General features: G+C 41.6%; 1 protein-coding gene across 1 annotated transcript in view; it reads left to right on the forward strand.

Annotated features, from left to right (window-relative positions):
- ASTN2 (astrotactin 2) overlaps window positions 1-19,535 on the forward strand; it is a 982,181-nt gene that overhangs the window by 280,505 nt on the left and 682,141 nt on the right. Inside the window, exon 4 of the mRNA XM_011950063.1 lies at window positions 872-1,024. Within this exon, the coding sequence (XP_011805453.1) occupies window positions 872-1,024 (153 nt within the window). The remainder of the gene's footprint in view (window positions 1-871; window positions 1,025-19,535) is intronic.

Below are 19,535 nucleotides of genomic sequence, written 5' to 3' on the forward strand. Positions count from 1 at the left end.
CTCCTAAGATACTGTGTGACCTTCGCTGCCACTGCCCTGGTTCAGGCCACCATTGCCTTTGGCTGGCTACTTCCAAAGCATCGGTCCAGGCCTCCTTTCCTCCCTCAATTTGGATTCTCCATACTTTAGTGAGTGATTGTTTTCAAGGTGACTTAACTTGAACACATCAATTTCCTGTTTAAAACCTTTTGGTGATTACCTTTTGCCATTAGGATACAATTTATACTCCTAAGTGTGGCCTACCGGATGTCCTTTTCACTCCAACCTCATCTCCTTGCAAGCTCCCTTGCAACTACCATAAATTACTTTCCATTGCTCAAGCACCATGCTTCTTCTGGCTTCAGATCATCATACATACTTTTCCTTCCATCCAGGATGCTGTCTTCTCTGGTCTATCCAACCTCACCCTGATCCTGCTTTCTTTACTAATTCTTACTCATCCTTAAGGTCTCATCCTAAATATTGCCTCCTTCTGGAAGCCTACCTTGATTCTCAGATGGGTTAGTTGACCCTTTTCAGTGATCCTCTGGAATTTTGTACTCTTCTATTGCAAAACTATTGTACAATGCTAGAATTGTCTGGACATGTCTCCTATTGAAATAAGAATTACTTGAATAATGAATTGTGTCTCACATTTCACTACCAAGCCCTCTAGTCTCAAGGGCCTAGAGCAGTACCTGGAATGTAGTAAATGTTGAATACATAAGTATGTAATCCAACAGATACATCTGTGGTTAGACTGATAGGTTGTGATTCTATATCTTCAATGGGTCAGGGAGGGAGTTTCAAGGAATTAGGGTGGCCAGGCCTAGTGCTCTAGGGGCTGAGGGTGGGCTCAAGCCCTAACCTCAGCTCCATTGCTACCTTATAGCAGCAGCTGAGGTGACTCAGGAGACAGTGGAGTCCCTGATGCAGAAGTTCAAGGAGAGTTTCCGCGCTAACACGCCCATCGAGATCGGTCAGCTGCAACCAGCCCTGCGCAGCACGTCGGCAGGAAAGAGGAAGCGGAGGAGCAAGTCTCGAGGTAGGCCCTCCTGGCACATCTGGCCAGGAAGTCAGAAGGCTGTTCCCTGATTCCGAAGATGCTAGGGAGATCTGTGCCTTCTTCCCTTGCTTCCCTGGGCTCATAGAATGTGTGCCACTCTCTCCCTAAATCCCCTTGGAGGCTGAAGACCTATGCTCCCTACACCCAGAGCTAACCTCTCTGAGCCCCAAGTGCCTCAGCTGAGAATGAGAATGGATCGTGTAAGTTTTACAGTGACTGAGATTAGCAACTATATATGGAAAGTGTGTCACACCAGGACCTCTGCAGAGTAGATGTTCTTTACATTGTCACTGGTCAGAGAGTACAAAGTGGCAGAGCATTCTAGTAGGAGACATCCTCAGTCTGGGAGCCAGAAACAGGGATCTGAGCCTATTTTTTAGTAGGCTGCATAACAGAATGATCAAGAGTGGTATTGTAAATTAGATAGAATTAATTCAACTTTTGTTTCTGCTGCTACCTAGCTATGTCACTCAGGGCAAATCCCTCTACTTCTCCAAGCCACTCTTGTCTCACAGGGTTGTAAGAATATCTCAGCACAGTTCCTAACCCAGCAGGTGTTAAAAAGCAGATATTTTCTTCCTGCTCCTTTTCCTCGCTGCTGCTGCTGCTGTTGCTGCTGCTGCTTCTCCTTCTCCTTCTCTTCTCCTCCTCCTCCTTCTTCTCCTCCTCCTCCTTATTCTCCTTATCCTCTTCCTCCTCCTCCTTCTCCTTCTACATCTCCTCCTCCTTCATTTTCATCTCCTCCTACTTCTCTTCCTCCTTCTCCTTCTCCTCCTCATTCCTTCTTTCTTCTTCTACCATCTATGTGACTTTGTGTATGAAGGAAACCAGCTTGTCACTGCTTAATTTCCAAACCATTTTTTTCTATCTACTCAGTAGTCCCCAGCTGAGTAGACAGAAAAAGTAGTAGCCTCCTCTTCTTGCGTCTCACTTCTCCATTTCCTGTAACTTGGCTCTGATCAGGTCATCCCCCTTTTCCCACAGCTTCAGTGGTTATCTAGCACCTTCAGACATGTTCAGGTTATGAACATGACACTCAAAGCCACACAGAGCTGTGGTCTCCACTGTCTTTCTTTTTTTTTTTTTTTTTTTTTTGGGACAGAGTCTCGCTGTGTCGCCTGGGCCGGAGTGCAGTGGCCGGATCTCAGCTCACTGCAAGCTCCGCTGCCTCCCGGGTTCACGCCATTCTCCTGCCTCAGCCTCCCAAGTAGCTGGGACTACAGGCGCCCACCACCTCGCCCGGCTAGTTTTTTGTATTTTTTAGTAGAGACGGAGTTTCACCATGTTAGCCAGGATGGTCTCGATCTCCTGACCTTGTGATCCGCCCGTCTCGGCCTCCCAAAGTGCTGGGATTACAGGCTTGAGCCACCGCGCTCGGCCTCCACTGTCTTTCCTAGATTGATGTGCTCTGTCCTCAGTGCTCTTTCCCATGCCATGCTGTCTGCATGAAACCACCTCTCTGGCCCCTAAGGGTAATTGTTGGCACTTGTTGACACTTAACTTATTCCAAGAAGCAGGTTAAATGATATACACATCTTATCTCATTTGATTCTCACAGCAACCCTATGAAGCAGGTACGGTGGTAATTCCCATTTTACGGATAATTTCACTAAGGTACAAACAACTATTGTAATCTGTCCAAGGGGACATTCTAGTAAGTTGTGGGGCCGGGGAGAACCCAGCAGTCTGATTCTCAAACCTTTTAACTTAACCACTATGTACTATTATGTTGGTGCTATTACTTTTGCACCAACCTAACACACTAATGAAATTCTACCTGTCTTTTCAAGCTTAACATGCATGGCACATTTCTATGAAGACATTGTTGATTCGCAGTCACAATTCACTCTGAATCCTCCCAGCTTTCCTTTATACATGTATTGAGCACTAGATTCATTTTTGTGTGATATAATTTTCTTTTGTCTAGGTCTTTCCTTGGCTAGACAGAGAGTTCTTTGAAGGTAGAGATTGTCTTAATATTTTACATTCCTGGCCTAAATCAGTGTCTGACACATAATAGATGTTTGCTGTCTGCTGAGAGGATGTCTAATTCTTAATCTTGTAAAATCTTGAATCCTATAAAAAATCGAAGCTCTACATGTTAAGCTTTGAGGTCATAAATTGAGGCAGAAGAAAGTGATGGAATTCATTTTGGGAACTCACATGGGAAACCCCAGGTTTAAACCATTTTGTAGTGATACAGAGTAGTCACCTTAAAGTCAGAGAGGTCAGTGTGCTAGTCTCTGCCCAAGTTAGTTTTAACTTGCATGACTTTGGAAGTATCATTGGTTCTGCCTGAACCTCAGTTTCTTCTTCTATAAAATGAAGATACCAAGCCCTACATCAGAAGACTGTTGTGAAGACCTGATAAAAGGCTGAATATAGACCACCTTGGAAAGTTCAGATGGCATGCATCAGGAAATGAATACATGCAATCTTATGTTTGTTCTGGGTGAGGCATTTAGGGTTACTTGAAATTTCATATGGCTTTACCTATCCATCTTTACCTCTTTATCATTCACCAGAAATTCCCCTCCTAAGTCCTCTCCGCACATACATACTCCATAAACACTCTTGACTCCAAGTCTATAGCTTTTTCCCCTTCATTACCAACCTGAATTCATTTTTTAACATCACATTCTAAACATTTTTATGTCAAGGAATTTTTCAAAAATATTATTTTTATGCGCCATAATTTTCTTCACTAAGCCCCTACTATTAGGAATGTGGGCTGCTCCTAGTATTTCATCATGATAAACAGTGTTGCATAGAAAGTATTTTTGCATAAAAGTTGGCACTTACTTTAACATGTTTCCCCTCTTAGAGAAGAATTTCATAGTCAGACTGTTAATAAAAATATGTTTTAAGTTATTTTAATTTACAAGTTAGATGGGGTCTCAGATAACTATGCATGAAGTAATTTATTTGTATCTCTTCCATATCTGTCCTTCCTCTTTGTCACCATCGTGACCACTGTCATTTATTAACTGCTCCTTTCAACTCTACCCTCCTTGCATTCAGTCTCCTCAAAACTACGAAAGCAATCTTTTAGAAAGATAAACCAGAGAAAGCCCCTCCCCTGCTTAAAATCCTTTGACAGTTTTCTGTTATTCTTAGAATATGATCCAAACTCTGCACCTTGGCTTGCGGATCTGGCTCTGGCTCCTGCCCTCTTTTCGAACATCATTTGCTCTGCACTTCCTTGTGCTCCAGCCAAACTGGCTTCCTTCATGTTTCACGAGCACAGCAAACGGTTCCTTCTTTAGCATCCGAGAACTTGTTCTTCCTTCTCCTTGCCATGTCTCTTTCTTTCCCCCAGCTGCTCTCCTAGCCAGCCCCTTCACGCCTTTAAAATGTCAGCTCCTAAAAACCAACTTCCATGACTACCCAATCTACACTTTTGCTCCTTTCAGTCCCCAACCTGCTACTATCTCTTACGTCACCCTTTTTTTTTTAACTTCTTCCACAGTAGTAGTTCAGACTAAAATTTTTAAATTTTTGCTTGTTTTCTATCCTCCTCTCTAAAATATAAGCTTCGTATTTATAAATCTAACACATAGAAATGGCTTAATAAATATTTTTTGAGTAAATGTATTAACATCAAAGATCACTGGAAAATGGCTCAGCTTTATAACTTTCATATTGATGGTGCAAGAGGAATCTGTGATAAAGCAAAGCCTCCTGGTACCGACGCCCAGAGAATTCTATTCCCCTCTTAGACAGAATCACTGACAAGTAGCACAGTAAATGTGCTCAAGTGGATGTTATTAAAGCAATTTCCAAAACAGCTTAATCACAATGTGCTTGTGATTTTGCTGCTACCATGGGATACAATTTCTGCAGGAGAAGAGTAAGAACAGTATATGTCACCCCTATACTTCCAAACTTACCCAAGACAGCCCATCAAGATTTTCTTGGACAAAAGAATTTCATGATTTTTTTTAAAAAAAAAAAGTTGGAAATTCTCCACCCTCCCTCTTTTTCTGGAAGATTCTTGAGTGAATCTTAGTCTATTAAAAACTCTGAGAAGTCCTGCAGTACAGAAAGCTTGGCTGCTTTGTTTAACTCGATGTCTTGATACTATATTGACTGCAAACTCTTATTACTCCCACTGGAACATTTATTAATGACTTGTGGAACAGAAACATCTATAGGAACACAATTTTGGAAATGTGCCATCAGCCTCCAGAATCCCAAATAGGATGGTCTGAATCCTCTGTCTTTCACTGTTTCTCCCCTCCCCTGCTGTTGAGGTGGCCGTGGGCTGCCTGGTCCAGATTGGGAGCACCTGCCCTCTTTCTGCTTCCTTAGGCCTCACGCCTGGGCCATGGTGCCCGCTAGTTCCCAACAGATGGATTAGGTAGCCGAGAACCAGTGCCATGGAATTGAGCACGTGGTTAAAAGCACCTCCAAAGTATTTTTGTAGCTATGGCTTCCTCCTGAGATGCCTGGTGGAGGCTGAAGTGCATCATTCTTTGTCAGACAGAGGAAGGCTAGTGGAGATTTCAACTGCTGACTTCATGTTAGTGATGGGGTTTTATGAGGCTGCTGTTAAGGAACCACTCCCCAGCCTCTCATGTGCAGTATAAAGCGGAGTGGCATTAACATAAAGCAGAGGAGGATTTCTTCGGATGTGCAGAAGAAATTCCATGGGTTCATTTAGTTTAGGTAGTGGTTTTTGAAAGTGGGACTTCGTATTTGAAATTTAATTCCACCATTGACTAACTAAATGCTCTTAAGCAAATGAAAAAGAGCTCTGTTTTCCCTTCTGGAAATAGTGCTAATAATACCAACATCACATGTGGGTTGTGAATTAATACCCAAGAGATGCTTAGCCCAGTGCTTGTCCCATGTTCCACTCTCAGTAAGGACTAGCTAGTACAATCACTGTCATCCAAGGCCTGCCCATTGGCCTACAGAGTCTCATAAATCCATCTTCCCCTTCCTGAGCCATTGCCTGTAGCTTGGTTGAGGTCTCCTTGTCCCTCATCCAGATTCCTGCAGCAGCCTTCTCACAGATGAATGTATGCTCCACCCTAGCAGCTGGGTGATCATTTGAAACACTAAATTTGGCCATGTTCCTCCCCCACCTAGAACATTGTTCTGATTTTCTGTCACTTGCACTGGAGGCTTCTTGAGCTTCTTGAAGTCTTCTTAAAGGCAGATGAAAATGAACTTAACCCCAAAGGGTCTGCAGCTATGCTCAAAGGAATCTGTCATAAAGTCCACATTGCAGGTTCATCTTTTAAAAGATCATGCCATTTTATTTCATAGTATATGCATGTTTATTTTAGTTTAAGTTATGTTATAGTATGTCAGTTAATTAATTTAACATTTGCTCAATTCCTCATATAATAATGATGTCACAGGAAGAAGAACCATGATTTGGCTGATTATAAGAGGATGAGAATGCTACCATCTTCAAAGGATTTCCATAGGCTGGAATAAGATAATCCTAGTAAAGCATTTAGCACAGAGCCAGATAGAATTTGCATGCTGAATATATGTGCTCTTTTATTGTGTTATTTATTATTCTTATCACTGCTATGATTATTAATCTTATTTTTGTCAGTATTATTACCTCACAAAGATACATTTACCCTATTAAAGAAACAAGAACCAATAGGATGAAGGGCATATTGTTGAATGGGATTAAAAGTTGCCATCTCTTGCTACACAAGGCTCCCTGGGTTGTACCCTGACTCTGTCTGCTCCTGACCCCCAACCCACCGTGTCCTACAGCTTCCAGCACACGGGCCACTTCTCTCTTCCGCCGTGTGCCTTGCTTTCTAGGTCCAGTGCCCATCACATTCTTCCTGAAAGGCCCTTTCCTCCTCCCCACCCTTTCGCTCCAGGCAAAAAATTGCTGTTTATCTTCAAAATTCAGCCTCAGTGTCTGCTCTGTGAAGCATTTTCTCAGCCCCTACCACAGCTGAGCGGGCTACTCTTTTCTCTGAGCACTCATAGCCCCAGTACTGTTTCTTATCACTGCCCTTATTGCAGTCCGTCGTAAATACATCTGTCACCTTCTTCAGCTCTCACAGTCCCATGGTGGAAAAAACAGTGATTTATGTCTTTCTGTAGAATGAATGCCTAACAGGGAACTGGCATGGGATAGTAATTGGCTTAATGGGAGAATGTATGAATAAACTAATGAATGGATGGAGATGGGCAAATAGATAAAGGGAGGTAGCTGGGAGTTCACAGAATGCAAAGGGTTACTGGGATGCAGTGCCTACCATCTACTGAGCATTTGGTACGTTCTAGACGTCTTGCTCATCACACATTTTATCTGATTTAAAAGCTCCCAATAACCCGTAAGGTAAGTACCATAATTATCCCCATTCAACAAAGGAGGAAACAAGCTTACACAGTTTCAGTCACTTGTCTAAGTTTACTCAACTAGTACAGAGTGGAGCTATGAATTCAGAGCCCGTATTTAAATTCCCAGATGACTTGAGCTCTACTCTTAGCTACCACGACTAAGATCTTTGAGCTGTGAAATTATACCTACCTAGTCTAGATCCTGGAAGGAAGTACGTGCAGCTTCTCTTGCATTGGCACTGTTTCTGTGTCATCAGTGCTGCTGTGAGGGTGTTCAGGAGCTATGAGGTCCTAGAAGGTGAGGCATCTCCCTCTCTGAGTTAAGAATGAATCAACACTGTCCCCTCAGCTTTTAGCTAACCCCAGGGAGCCAGTCCCATGTCCTCAGGAGCCCACAGTGTTACATCACTGGACAGTGCTCTGTGCATATTTTAAGGCATCCTCTCTCAATGTTTGTAGTTCGCCATGCATATATAGTATATGCCACCTAGATCTCTGCCTACCAGGACTTCACCATTTATTGAAGGAAGCAGGGGATTACGTATCTGCACCACAATGGATACATGAAGGTTGTGTAGGCTGGCTTGGAGTATTTACTAAACTGAGGGAATAACTAAAGAAGACTTTGCAGAGCAGGTAATCTTAAGTAATGCATTAACTAAAGAGAAGTTTATGAAGACATTGCTGGTAGAAGAAAGAAAATATGCAAATGCTCATGGGGATGAAGCTGTGCAGAGGGTAAGGGGAATATCTGGGGGAAAATGTGATCCAGGCAGGTGCCAGTGGGAAGATGGGAAACCACAAAATCCTCCATCAAAATCAGACCCTGAATTTTGCTTACACATTTCCCAGCAGCATCCCACACTTGGGAGGAGAAGCAAATTCTGGCTCCTTTATCCTTCTTGATAGATAAGCTTCAATGTGCTTTTACTGTGGGACACTGTCCCTGGAACACAGGCGTGTTGTGTGTGGGTGTGTGTGTGTATATAATTTTCATTAGTAACTGGCCATGAATTATTCAATTAGTTGGAAGAAAATAGAAACATTAGCAACTTTAAATTAGTTGCCTTAATGGATTGTTGCTCCGCTTAAATATTGAACAGGCAGCCCCAGGATTGATGTTTCTTTGTTTCTTTTGTCCCCATCTTTGCTTCCCTACCCTTTATCCTTCTTAGCAGCCTTCCCTTCCTACCAAAGGATTTTTGGGTGGGGTTTAGGTTTACTGCCCCTTTTGACAAAGGAAGTTTTGACATTGCATTGTCAAAATAAGTTTACACTTAAACCATGAGATAATTATAGGGGTTACAAGGAGAACTGGGTAGACACAACTACCTGGAGACCAGCCCTGAGTCTATGATGAAATAACTCCTTTTACCTCCACCTCTATGCTCTTTCTGCAACTTGAATTTCTACCTCTTTCCCATTGCCAATACGCAAATTCTACTCTTCTTTCAAAAAAGACCTTTAAGTCATTTTCTTCATGAAGGATTTTCAAATTTTTCCCAAATGAAAGTCGTGCATACCTCCTCCAAACTTTGACAAGCTCTTCACTATCTTCCCTGAATATTTTTTTTTTTTTTTTTTTTGAGACGGAGTCCCGCTCTGTCGCCCAGGCTGGAGCGCAGTGGCCAGATCTCAGCTCACTGCAAGCTCTCTGCCTCCTGGGTTCACACCATTCTCCTGCCTCAGCCTCCCGAGTAGCTGGGACTACAGGCGCCCGCCACCTCGCCCGGCTAGTTTTTTGTATTTTTAGTAGAGACGGGGTTTCACCGGGTTAGCCAGGATGGTCTCGATCTCCTGACCTTGTGATCTGCCCGTCTCGGCCTCCCAAAGTGCTGGGATTACAGACTTGAGCCACCGCGCCCGGCCCATTTACTAGATTTTTATTCAAGTAATTTGTAGTCACTTCTTCTCCCTTAATTACTCTCAAGTTCACAACTATGTTTAGGTCATGTCTGTGTTCCTGTTGGCTAGCCTGCTTCCTGACAAATAGCAGATCCTCAATTAATAATTGATGAATTAATGGACAATTAATCAAACTGGCTTCATGATGTTGGACAAAACCTTCCACTCTCTGGGCCTCAATGTCCCCATCTAAAAGGCTATATGGCATTGTGGCAGCGTGCTCAGGGTCTGGAGTCAGACAGATGTGGATCCACATCCTAGCTCTGCCACTGACTGGTTCAACTTTGGGAAATGATTTAAGCATCAAATCTCCATTACCTAATCTACAAATCATACAATCAGTCACCTCACAGGGAGGCTGGGAGAATTAGTTAATGTATGTAAACTGCTCAGCAGGCTGTACTGAACATTGTAAGCACCTAATGAATCTTTGTTGTTGTTAATTTGGAAAGCAAAGGTGATGTGCTAATTTCCATAGGTCTCCCCCAACTCAAATAGTCTTTGATGATACATATAATTGAGAAACATTGTTGTCCACTGAAAAGTTCAGAATTTGGAGTCAAAAACTTCTGGTTTGAACCCCAACCCTGCCCTAAGTTCAATGGATCCTCAGGGAGGATCCTCAGAGAAACTGTTTAATATCCTCGGGATTTCATCCCCAGTATCTGGGAACGTGAGGATATCTGCCATTCTTTTTGTCCAGGACTGTCGTGAGAATATGCTAGGATGCTTATGGAAATGCTTCTTTAAAGCATGCTATAGATTTGTTGCATCCTGGAATCAGAGCCCTGGCATCTTCAAAGACAAGAAATGACGTGTATCTTTGATTAGGAAACCTTTTCCATAGGTCTCTGGCTTTCTGTCTCTTGACCTCAGGTCCCTTGTAAGAGGTGCAGCTGGGGACAGTACCACCACCAACCCGGTGACCCACAGGTTGTATTGCACTGAGACATACGAAAGCTGATCAGTAGTCAGAGCGCACAGCTGCCTCCATAAATCTTCCCTGATGTGTCTTTCAGAGAAGTTTGTGTTCCTGAAAGTGTATGTCTCCTTCAGGCAGTTTTTCTTGTCCATCTGAAATATGTCAGGGGGCTCTCAGTCAATTCTGTCTGGCCTGGAGGATGGAGAGGCAACTGAAAGAAGCCTTAGCGGAAGGCTCTGGACCAGATCCTGGTGGGGCCTAGGGATACAACTCTACCATATTTCTTTCAGTAGAATGGTATAATGCTACATTAGCATTGTTGCATAATAAAACAACCTGAAACGTAGTGAACTAAAATAGCACACATTTATTTAGCACTTAATTCAAGAAAAACATTCGGGCTTGGCTCCAGGTGGTTGGTTCTGTCCTGGGTGGGGTAGGTTCAGCTGACATCTCATGCACCTGTGGCTAGCCAGCTATCCCAGCCTGGTTCACATGCTTGGGAGATCCAAAATCAGCAGAAGTCGGAGCTGCAAGGGTTTTTGAGGATTGAGCCCAAAAGGTACACATTATCATTCTGCTTCATTGTCTGATCCAATCTGCTTGTATATGTGGAAATGATGGAGACAGGGACTCACTGATGTCATACAGAGAAACTAGTAGATCCAGGAATGGAATAATTCAAGTCCTCTAATTTGTGAAATCATTGGCTCTTTATGCCATTTGAACACAGAAAATCATGTTTTAAAAAAAGCCCAAATCCATAAAATATTTAAAGAGGTTTATTTGAAGCCAATATGAGTGACTATGAACCCCGGTAGTTCCAAGGGGTCCTGAGAAAGTGTTCCTGAGAGTAACAGTGTGGTTTTACACATTTTATGGGGACAGAAGTTATAGGCAAAGACATAAATCGATATATGTAAGGTATACATTGGTCCATGGGTACTTACAGGTCATAGGTGGATTAAAAGATTTTCTGATTGGCAATTGGTTGAGTTAAGCTTTATCTAAAGACTTGAAGTAAATGCTTGAGTTAAGATAAGGGGGAGTTGTAGATGCCAAGATTCTTGTTATGTAGATGAAGCCTCCAGGTAGTAACGTTAGAGATAATATGGTAAATCTACTTTTTAAGACCTTAAAAGTACCAGACTCTTACTTAATTTCTCCTAGATTTGCAGAAAGACCTAGAAAGGGAAGGAGATTCTCTACAGATGCAGATATTCCCCACAAAAGATGGTTTTGCAAGGCCGTTTCAAAATATGTCAAGGAAATATATTTTGGAGTAAAATATTTTGATTTCCTTCAGAGTCTGCTACTTGTCATGTGTTACTACATCAGAGTCAGGTTGGAATTTGGTATCTTATTGCTACAGAGTCTATTTTGTCAGTCTTTTGATCTCTATTTTAATATGAATGCTGGTCAGTTGTGCCTAAACTCCAAAAGAAGAGGGGTATAATGAGGCATGTCTGACTGCCCTTTTCATTGTAATGGAAAATTCAGCTTTTCAGGTTTCTCTTGGCTTAGAGTGTGGTAGGGGTATCCATTCAGTGTGTTGGTGGGTTTAAGGTTTTATTTTTGGTCCTCACAGGCCCTATTACCTACACTAGGAGGGACCGTTGGTGAAATTTAACAAAATATATAGTTAGAAGTTGACAACTTTGGCTCTTTTCTAATTCAACTGTAATCAACTGCATAAATCACTTAGAAGACTACAACGAGAAGCTTTACATTTTTCCATGATTGAGATAGACATGATTAAACATAGTGAGGATATGACATAGACTACCTGGGCCATTAGCAGATGTTTTCAAGCATGCTGCAAATAGGTGCTCAGGGAGAAGGGGCAGGGGAGCTGTGACTGGATAGGTAGGGCTTTTTTTTAAAATCAAGCTTATATTCTGTGTTTATATATTGGGCTTCAATATTTAGATATAAAAATCTCAATTCTGAAATTGCGCGCGTGCGTGTGTGTGTGTGTGTGTGGATATAACAAAAGCTCCCATTCCTACATGGAAAGAAAGCAGGCAAGTCATGTAGTAAACTTTCAGCAGTATGGCTGACAAAGCTAACATGAGCCTTCTTCCTGTTCCATACACACCCAAGATAATTGTTGGACAAAATATACTTTTTAAAAAATTCAGATTCATCCCAAAAGTAAAGAAAGGAAGCCCCCTGGGCTTGAGGAATGCAAATATAAGTTGTAAGAAATGCAAAGCCAAGCTATGAGTTCAGAAGCTGGTGTCATGATGACTCCAGGTAGGGGGTGAGGTGAGGTGGGATACAAGTAGAAAGCAAGCCTGGGCAAGGAAAAAGTGAAAGATAAAGTGACAGGAATAAACCCCAAAGCATCAGAAATTACAGTGAATATAATTTGCACATTAAGATTCAGTAATAGTTTTTATTTATTTTTCATTTTTGTTGTTGAGATACAATCTTACTGTCATCCAGGCTGGAGTGCAGTGGCGTGATTTCAGCTCATGCAGCCGCAACCTCCAGGGCTCAGGCAATCCTCCCACTGCAGCCTCCTGAGTAGTCAGTATTACAGGTGCATGCCACTATGCCCAGTTGAATTTTTTGTATTTTTTGTAGAGATGAGGTTTCACCATGCTGCCCAGGCTAGTCTTGAATTCCTTAGCTCAAGGGATCTGCTCGCCTTGGCCTCCCAAATTGCTGGGATTACAGGCATGCGCCACCACACCTGGCCCAGTGATAGGTTATATTAAACAATACTCAGTTATATACTGTTTCCCAGAGATCATTCTAAAGCCTAAGAACACAAAGTTTGACAGTAGGGAAAGGGAAAGGAAAAATATATATTATGTGAATACTAATCAAATGAAGTCTTACAAAGAAATGGAATTATATGGCAAAATTAAGTTTACAACAATAAGAAGGAACAAGGAAAAATCCTTAGGAATAGAGAGTATTATTAATTAACCAAAAAAGAAACCATTTACTGGGAAAGAAATGAAATTTGTACTTACATGTAGGAAGAACATGGTTTCAAAATCCTTAAAGAAAAAAAAAAAACTGAGAGAAGTACAGGGACATGTTGATTAATACACAGCCCAAGTGGGAGACAATTTACAAAAATCTTCCTATTAGAACAAGTAGAGAAACTCTCACTAATAATATAGAAAAATTTAACTACACTATTAAAAATATAATAAAATGGACATATATAAAATTCTGCCCTCAAAAATTAGAGGTAGAAAGTTTTCTTAAGAAGAGAGAAATTCTGTTTATGGGTCTTGACATCTTATAACCTCAATTTTCTGGCTTTGGCCATTTCTTAACATTTTATTTTATTTTCAGTGATGACTCTGCAACATTTAGGGCTAGATATAGTTTAATTTTTATCTGTCTGAAAGTTGTTTATTTTAGATCAAGGGGTGGATATTGGGAGAAGCAATTCGTGTGCAGATTTTATGTTTTTGTTTATTTTTTGAGGAATGGAGGGAGGAAGCGGGTATGGCAGAGGTTGTGGTTAAGGAGAACACTTCCAGAAAAATGGTCGCTGTCAATGCAAAGAAGTGGTATTTGCCTTCAATCCATACATCTCATATTTCTGCTTCAAATTGAAGTTACCTTTACCGAGATTATGACAATGAAAGAAATCTGACCTAACCAATTCCGTGTTGCTTATAACCTCCAAGCTGCCTGATATGGTTTGGCTCTGTGTGCCCACCCAAATCTCATCTTGAATTGTACTCCCGTAATTCCCACATGTTGTAGGAGGGACCTAGTGGGAGATAAATGAACCATAGGTGCGGTTTCCCCCATACTGTTCTCATAGGAGTGAATAAGTCTCATGAGATCTGAGAGTTTTAGCAGGGGTTTCCACTTTTGCGTCTTCGTCATTCTCTCTTTGCCTGCTTCCATCCATGTAAGATGGGACTTGCTCCTCCTTGCCTTCTGCCATGATTGTGAGGCTTCTACAGCCAAGTGGAACTGTAAGTTCAATTAAACTTCTTTCTTCTGTAAATTGCCCAGTCTTGGGTATGTCCTTATCAACAGTCTGAAAAGGGACTAATATGCTGCCCTTGTTCAACCCTAGGCATAGGCCAAGCTAACTATGGAGAAATTTAGTTTATAGTTTAACTTTGAAACAAAGATGGCAACAACAACCCCTTTCTGATACAAACCCACTCCTTGCTTGGGGATCAGACCTCCTTTGTAAAATTAACACATTAGCCACAAGATTAGAAATTATGGCTCCGGTGTCATGCAGTCAGGGGCCACAAGATTCCTAACCTCCCCAATTGCCCTTATAGATAACATCACTGTCATAAAACCTAAGATTAGTGTCTGAAGTATTTTCAGACTCTGATTTCTTTTTTTTTCTTTCTTTCTTCTTCTTCTTCTTCTTTTTTTTTTTTTTTTTTAAGACAGAGTCTCACTCTGTCACCAGGCTGGAGTGCAGTGGAGCAGTCTTGCCCACTGCAACCTCCACCTCCGGGGTTCAAGTGATTCTCCTGCCTCAGCCTCCCAAGTAGCTGGGATTACAGGCACGTGCTAGCATGCCCAGCTAATTTTTGTACTTTTAGTAGAGATGGGGTTTTACCATGTTGGCCAGAATGTCAGACCCTGATTTCTGATGGACTAGCTGGTGCCACACAGACCAGTAAACTGGCTTATCTGGTCTTGTAGCCCCCCACCCAGGAACTGACTCAGTGCAAGAAGACAGCCTTCACTCCCTATGATTTCTTCCATGACCCAACCGATCAGTGTTTCTTATTCCCTAACCCCTGCTCACCAAACTATCCTTAAAAAACCCTAACTTCTGAAATCACAGGGAGACTGTGATTTGAGTAATGAAACCCCAGTCTTCCATTTAGCTGGCTGTGCATTAATTAAACCCTCTACTGTAAAAATGTGCTGTTCTCAGGGCCTCAGCTTTTCTAGGCAATGGACAAGATGAACCCATTGAGCAATTACAAAACCATGGAAATAAAGCCATTGTCAGGGAATTTTCTGTAGAAAGAACCTTCTCCAAATTACCTATGTGTGAATGTGTGATCTGGTTATAAAGATTTGCAGGGAGCAGCTGTAACACCTGACCCCTTCCTGTATCTGTGTCAGCCTTGCTACCTGCTGAGGGTGTTGGCTGAGAAAGGTTGGTGAGCTCCCTTTCAGTGAAGTGTTGCAGACCAACCTTCACAGATTGTAACATGGAGAAGGGTCCCGAAGAAATCTTCTTGCTTTCAGGCAGAACTACATAGAAATAACTCCACAAGATCTTGAGAATTCAAGAGTAGGTAATTATACCAATAAATACAGCAACCCAGGATGGCTAAAGTCTCTGATAGACTCTTTGGCCTCATTCTTAGATCATCATCTGTGGTCCCAACAGAGTCACACAAGTCCAAGTCAGAGCAATTATCCTTCCATAGGATGAGACCTTTCCAAACTGCTCTTTAGGGCCGCTGTGGCTAATTCCCATTTCCCCAATTCTAGCCCCACCTATTCCTTCTGTCTAAGTCTAAGTTTAAGTACCTACCCAGGGTCTCCAACTTTACTTTCATTATTCTTTCAGCTGAGTGTCTAGCAAGTGTAAGATACTATGCTCAGTCCTGAGACTGCAATGGAAATCTAGACATATGAGGTCCTCATCTCTATGTAACTCAAGGTTTGGAGAAAAAACAGACAATCAATCACTCACTCAAGCATTCAAGTACAATGATGACAGATTATTAAACGTGCACTGGAGTAAATTACTTTGGTGCTAACCATTCTAGTTGTCCACCAAGGCTACAGTGAAACCAGTTAGGCTTCCTGCTCCTTTGCCTTGGCTAGAAATACTCTCTTGAATTCCTCCAACAAAGGTGAAATTATAGGAGGAATGAATCTCAAAGCTAGTGTCATGGGTTTTGTTTATTCTACTTTCTAATTTGGGACATATATCTGATGTCCCAATAATCTGACAATTATTGGCCATTTCTTTTGTGCTCTTTACTCTTTTAAGAGTATTGAGTGTCACATGTATTACTGTAACAACCTTTCTCTAACCCTTACTTTGTAAAAGAAATGGATGTTCAGAGACATGAAGTAAGTTGCCCAAACTTGCACAGCCAGTCAGTGGTGGAGCTTGGATATAAATTTAGACCTTCCTGCTTCCAGTTCTCCTGTCCCTTCTCCTACATTCTAGCTGTGTCTGTTAGCACTACATTCCTCCAAGACTTGTGTTCACATTACCGGTGTGGGGTCTCTACACATACACGGGCCTCAGAGCTTAGACTGAAACTTGGCAGAAATGAAGGCAGCAACAACAAGGGTCCTTTACTGAATATCCTAATTACTCTGGTGGGATTCATATTCATTTTCTGAACTAATTATTATTAAGAATATGCCATCTGTGTAAATTGGGTTTTATGATTTTGTTGTAAACTTTTGTGCAATTTAACTTAAAAAAAAAACAAAAAACAAACAAAAAAACTAACCTTTAATGTCATTCCGTGATGGGAAAATGCTGGTTTGATGTACAAGGTCTAATTGCCCCCACCACGTGATAAAAATCCAAATGTAGCTAAACATTAAGGTTAAATGATGATATCACAACTTAGTTTGCATTTTACATCCAATTGAAAACACAAACCCCTTGCCTCATTAATCCTTTGCAATCCAATTTTTCCCCCCCTAAATGAAATGATCCTTTTGGGACCCATTTATATCCTTTTAACAGCCGCCTGACAGTTCTGCTGATGGAGTTTGTATCCAACTTTGTTACTGGATAGTGACAACCTGCCCTGATGGATATGTGTACATAATTATTCTCTCACAGTTAGATTTAATTAATGCTTACCCTCATCATGATCTTGCAGCTAGCAGGCTCTCTCTGCAGGAGCAGTTAATGGCAAAAGGATTTCCTTTTTAGCCAAGAGAGACTCCAAAAGGCTTTGTAAAACCCTTTCTTTCTTTAAGATTTAACAAAATGAAAATGCATCTGAGCATATTTCATTTGTTTTCTTTCCACATTAATGCCACATGTGAACATATTTGTGGCTACATATAGGGATAGAGTTGTTAAACCTAATTTCAGACTAAGTATTGCTAATATGAGCAGCTCCGACAGACCACAAAGAAGATGCATATTTTTTAATATCTTGGCTCAGAATTGAGGTGCCCTGGCTACATTTTGTTTACGTCTCTGTACAAAATATGTATGTGTATATTTTTCTAACCAACTGTCCCCCCACATGCCACCCAGAGTTCAATAATAAACAGCTGTGTGAGAGAGGCGATGTTAAGAAGAAATGACGGGGGAGACAAAGGGAGTTTGAAGACAAGCTTTGCAAAGAGATTATTAAGAAGTTAGTAATAAGAAGAGGGAGTGTGTATTTATAAAACCCCATTAGAAGGGGATACTTTACACATAATCTGTCCCAGTCCTTGCTTGTGAAATATTCATGTGTCATTTGATTTTTATTACCATAATGGCAATGTCTGTGATTGTAGAGAGCTTAACAGTTTACAACACATTTTTGCACCTACTATCTTAGGTGATCTTTGTAACAACCCTGTAAAATGTGCAGAGAAGCATTCACAGATGAGTAGACTGAGGCACAGAGAGGTTGTGTCACTTTGCACACAATCACACAGCTTGAAAGTAACACAACCTGGCACCGAAGCTGCACGCGGCCTCTTTTTTTTTTTTTTTTTTTTAAGGCAGTGTCTTGCTCTGTCACCCATGCTGGAATGCAGTGGTGCAATCGTGGCTCACTACATCCTCAACCTGTGTGAAGCAATAGCTTCTAAAACAAAATCTAATGCTATATCAAATACCTTCTCCCATCTCCCTTTAGGTTTACAATGCATGTAAGGAAGATTTAAGTGAAGGACTCCAATAGCAGTCCCTCCTTGCCTTCACTTGTCATGCTAAAGCGTCAGCAAACTCTCAGCTAAAAGATACCATTTAAGTTGAAAGTAATATGATGTTACTTATTTTAATGATTATATACAATATTAATGATCATTATTGCTGCGAGTTGTTATGGGAGATTTTATCCAGCAAGATTCCAGAAGCCTCCAGTAAAATGTGGCTACATCAAGATGATAGAAGGAAACACATCTTTTTTCCTATTATGGCAGATAGTGTTTAAAGGCCTGGAACTTGAATCCTCAAAAGGCCTTAAATGAAATACCTAGAAATTCAGGAACGTGGAGTGGGAGGTGGGTATATAGAAATCATCCCATAACGCAAATGAGAAAACTGAGGCACAGAGAGGGGAAGCAACTTTTTTACCTTGAGTTAGAGGCATATCTGGTCCCCCAACCCTGGTTTACTGACTCCCAGTCCAGATCTCTGCCCGCTAAGCTATAGCTAAGCTGGAAGAAGCCTGAGAAATCCCTGTTTTTACAAGTGAGAGACAGACCTGGAGAAGGGGGCGTGGCTAATCCAAGGTCATACACTGCAGAGATGAAAATGCATCCAAAATCCTGTCTCCTTAATTCCTGTAAATTCGATGCAATTCAACAAATATTATTTGGGTGTATATTACATGCCAGACGTGAGTTAACTGCTATGGTGACATCAGCCTCCAAAAGCACGGACAGGCATGTTGTAGAGATGAGAGGAAAGAATATGGCTGCTCATATTCATTTGACACAGTGAGTAAGAAGAATGTGAAACTAATTCCCGGTGAAGTCCAAGTCCAAAGTTAAACAAACTGACCTTGGAGAAGAGGGCTGAGGAGAGGTGGGTAGGGAGGAATGGAGAAGGGTGGAGTTACAGCCCCAATTACAGTCTCTATGCTTTGCTTGCTTCTTAATGTAATTACCTCTCTGAGTCTCCAAAGATGAATATTTAAATTAAAGAATAAGGGCTAGAGCCAGTAGAAATACAGCCCGTTACATTTAGCCAGTACTCTACGGGGTAGTAACACTAGCATCGTGTGTTGTCATGGTATTCTTCTTTATCAAGAGCTTACCATGCATCTTTTCATTTTGAATGTGTTATCTAGCTATACTTCACAATATTTTCAGAGTTATATATTATTATTATCCCTGTTTTACAGGTGAGAAAATTGTGGCTCAAGAGGTAAGACCCACTTGTCTAATGTCAAATAGATGGTCGGTGGCAAAACCTGGATTTGAAACAGATCAGTTGAGCCCCAAAGTCCAGTCTCTTAACTGTGACACATATGGCCTCTCTCATGGAAGCCTTCTGCTGGAGCACGGGGTGCTAAAGCCTGGAGTGGTGCCCACAGGTCTGTTTTTGCATCCTCATTGCTCTGGGACAGTGATTCTCAGAGGGTGGCTCCTGAACACGCAGCATCAGCATCCCCTGGAAACTTGACAGAACTGCAAATTCTCAGACCCTGCCACTGTAGGGTAGAGCCT

The sequence above is a fragment of the Colobus angolensis genome, unplaced genomic scaffold (genome assembly GCF_000951035.1).
Source record: "Colobus angolensis palliatus isolate OR3802 unplaced genomic scaffold, Cang.pa_1.0 Scaffold301, whole genome shotgun sequence".
Lineage (NCBI taxonomy): Eukaryota > Metazoa > Chordata > Mammalia > Primates > Cercopithecidae > Colobus > Colobus angolensis.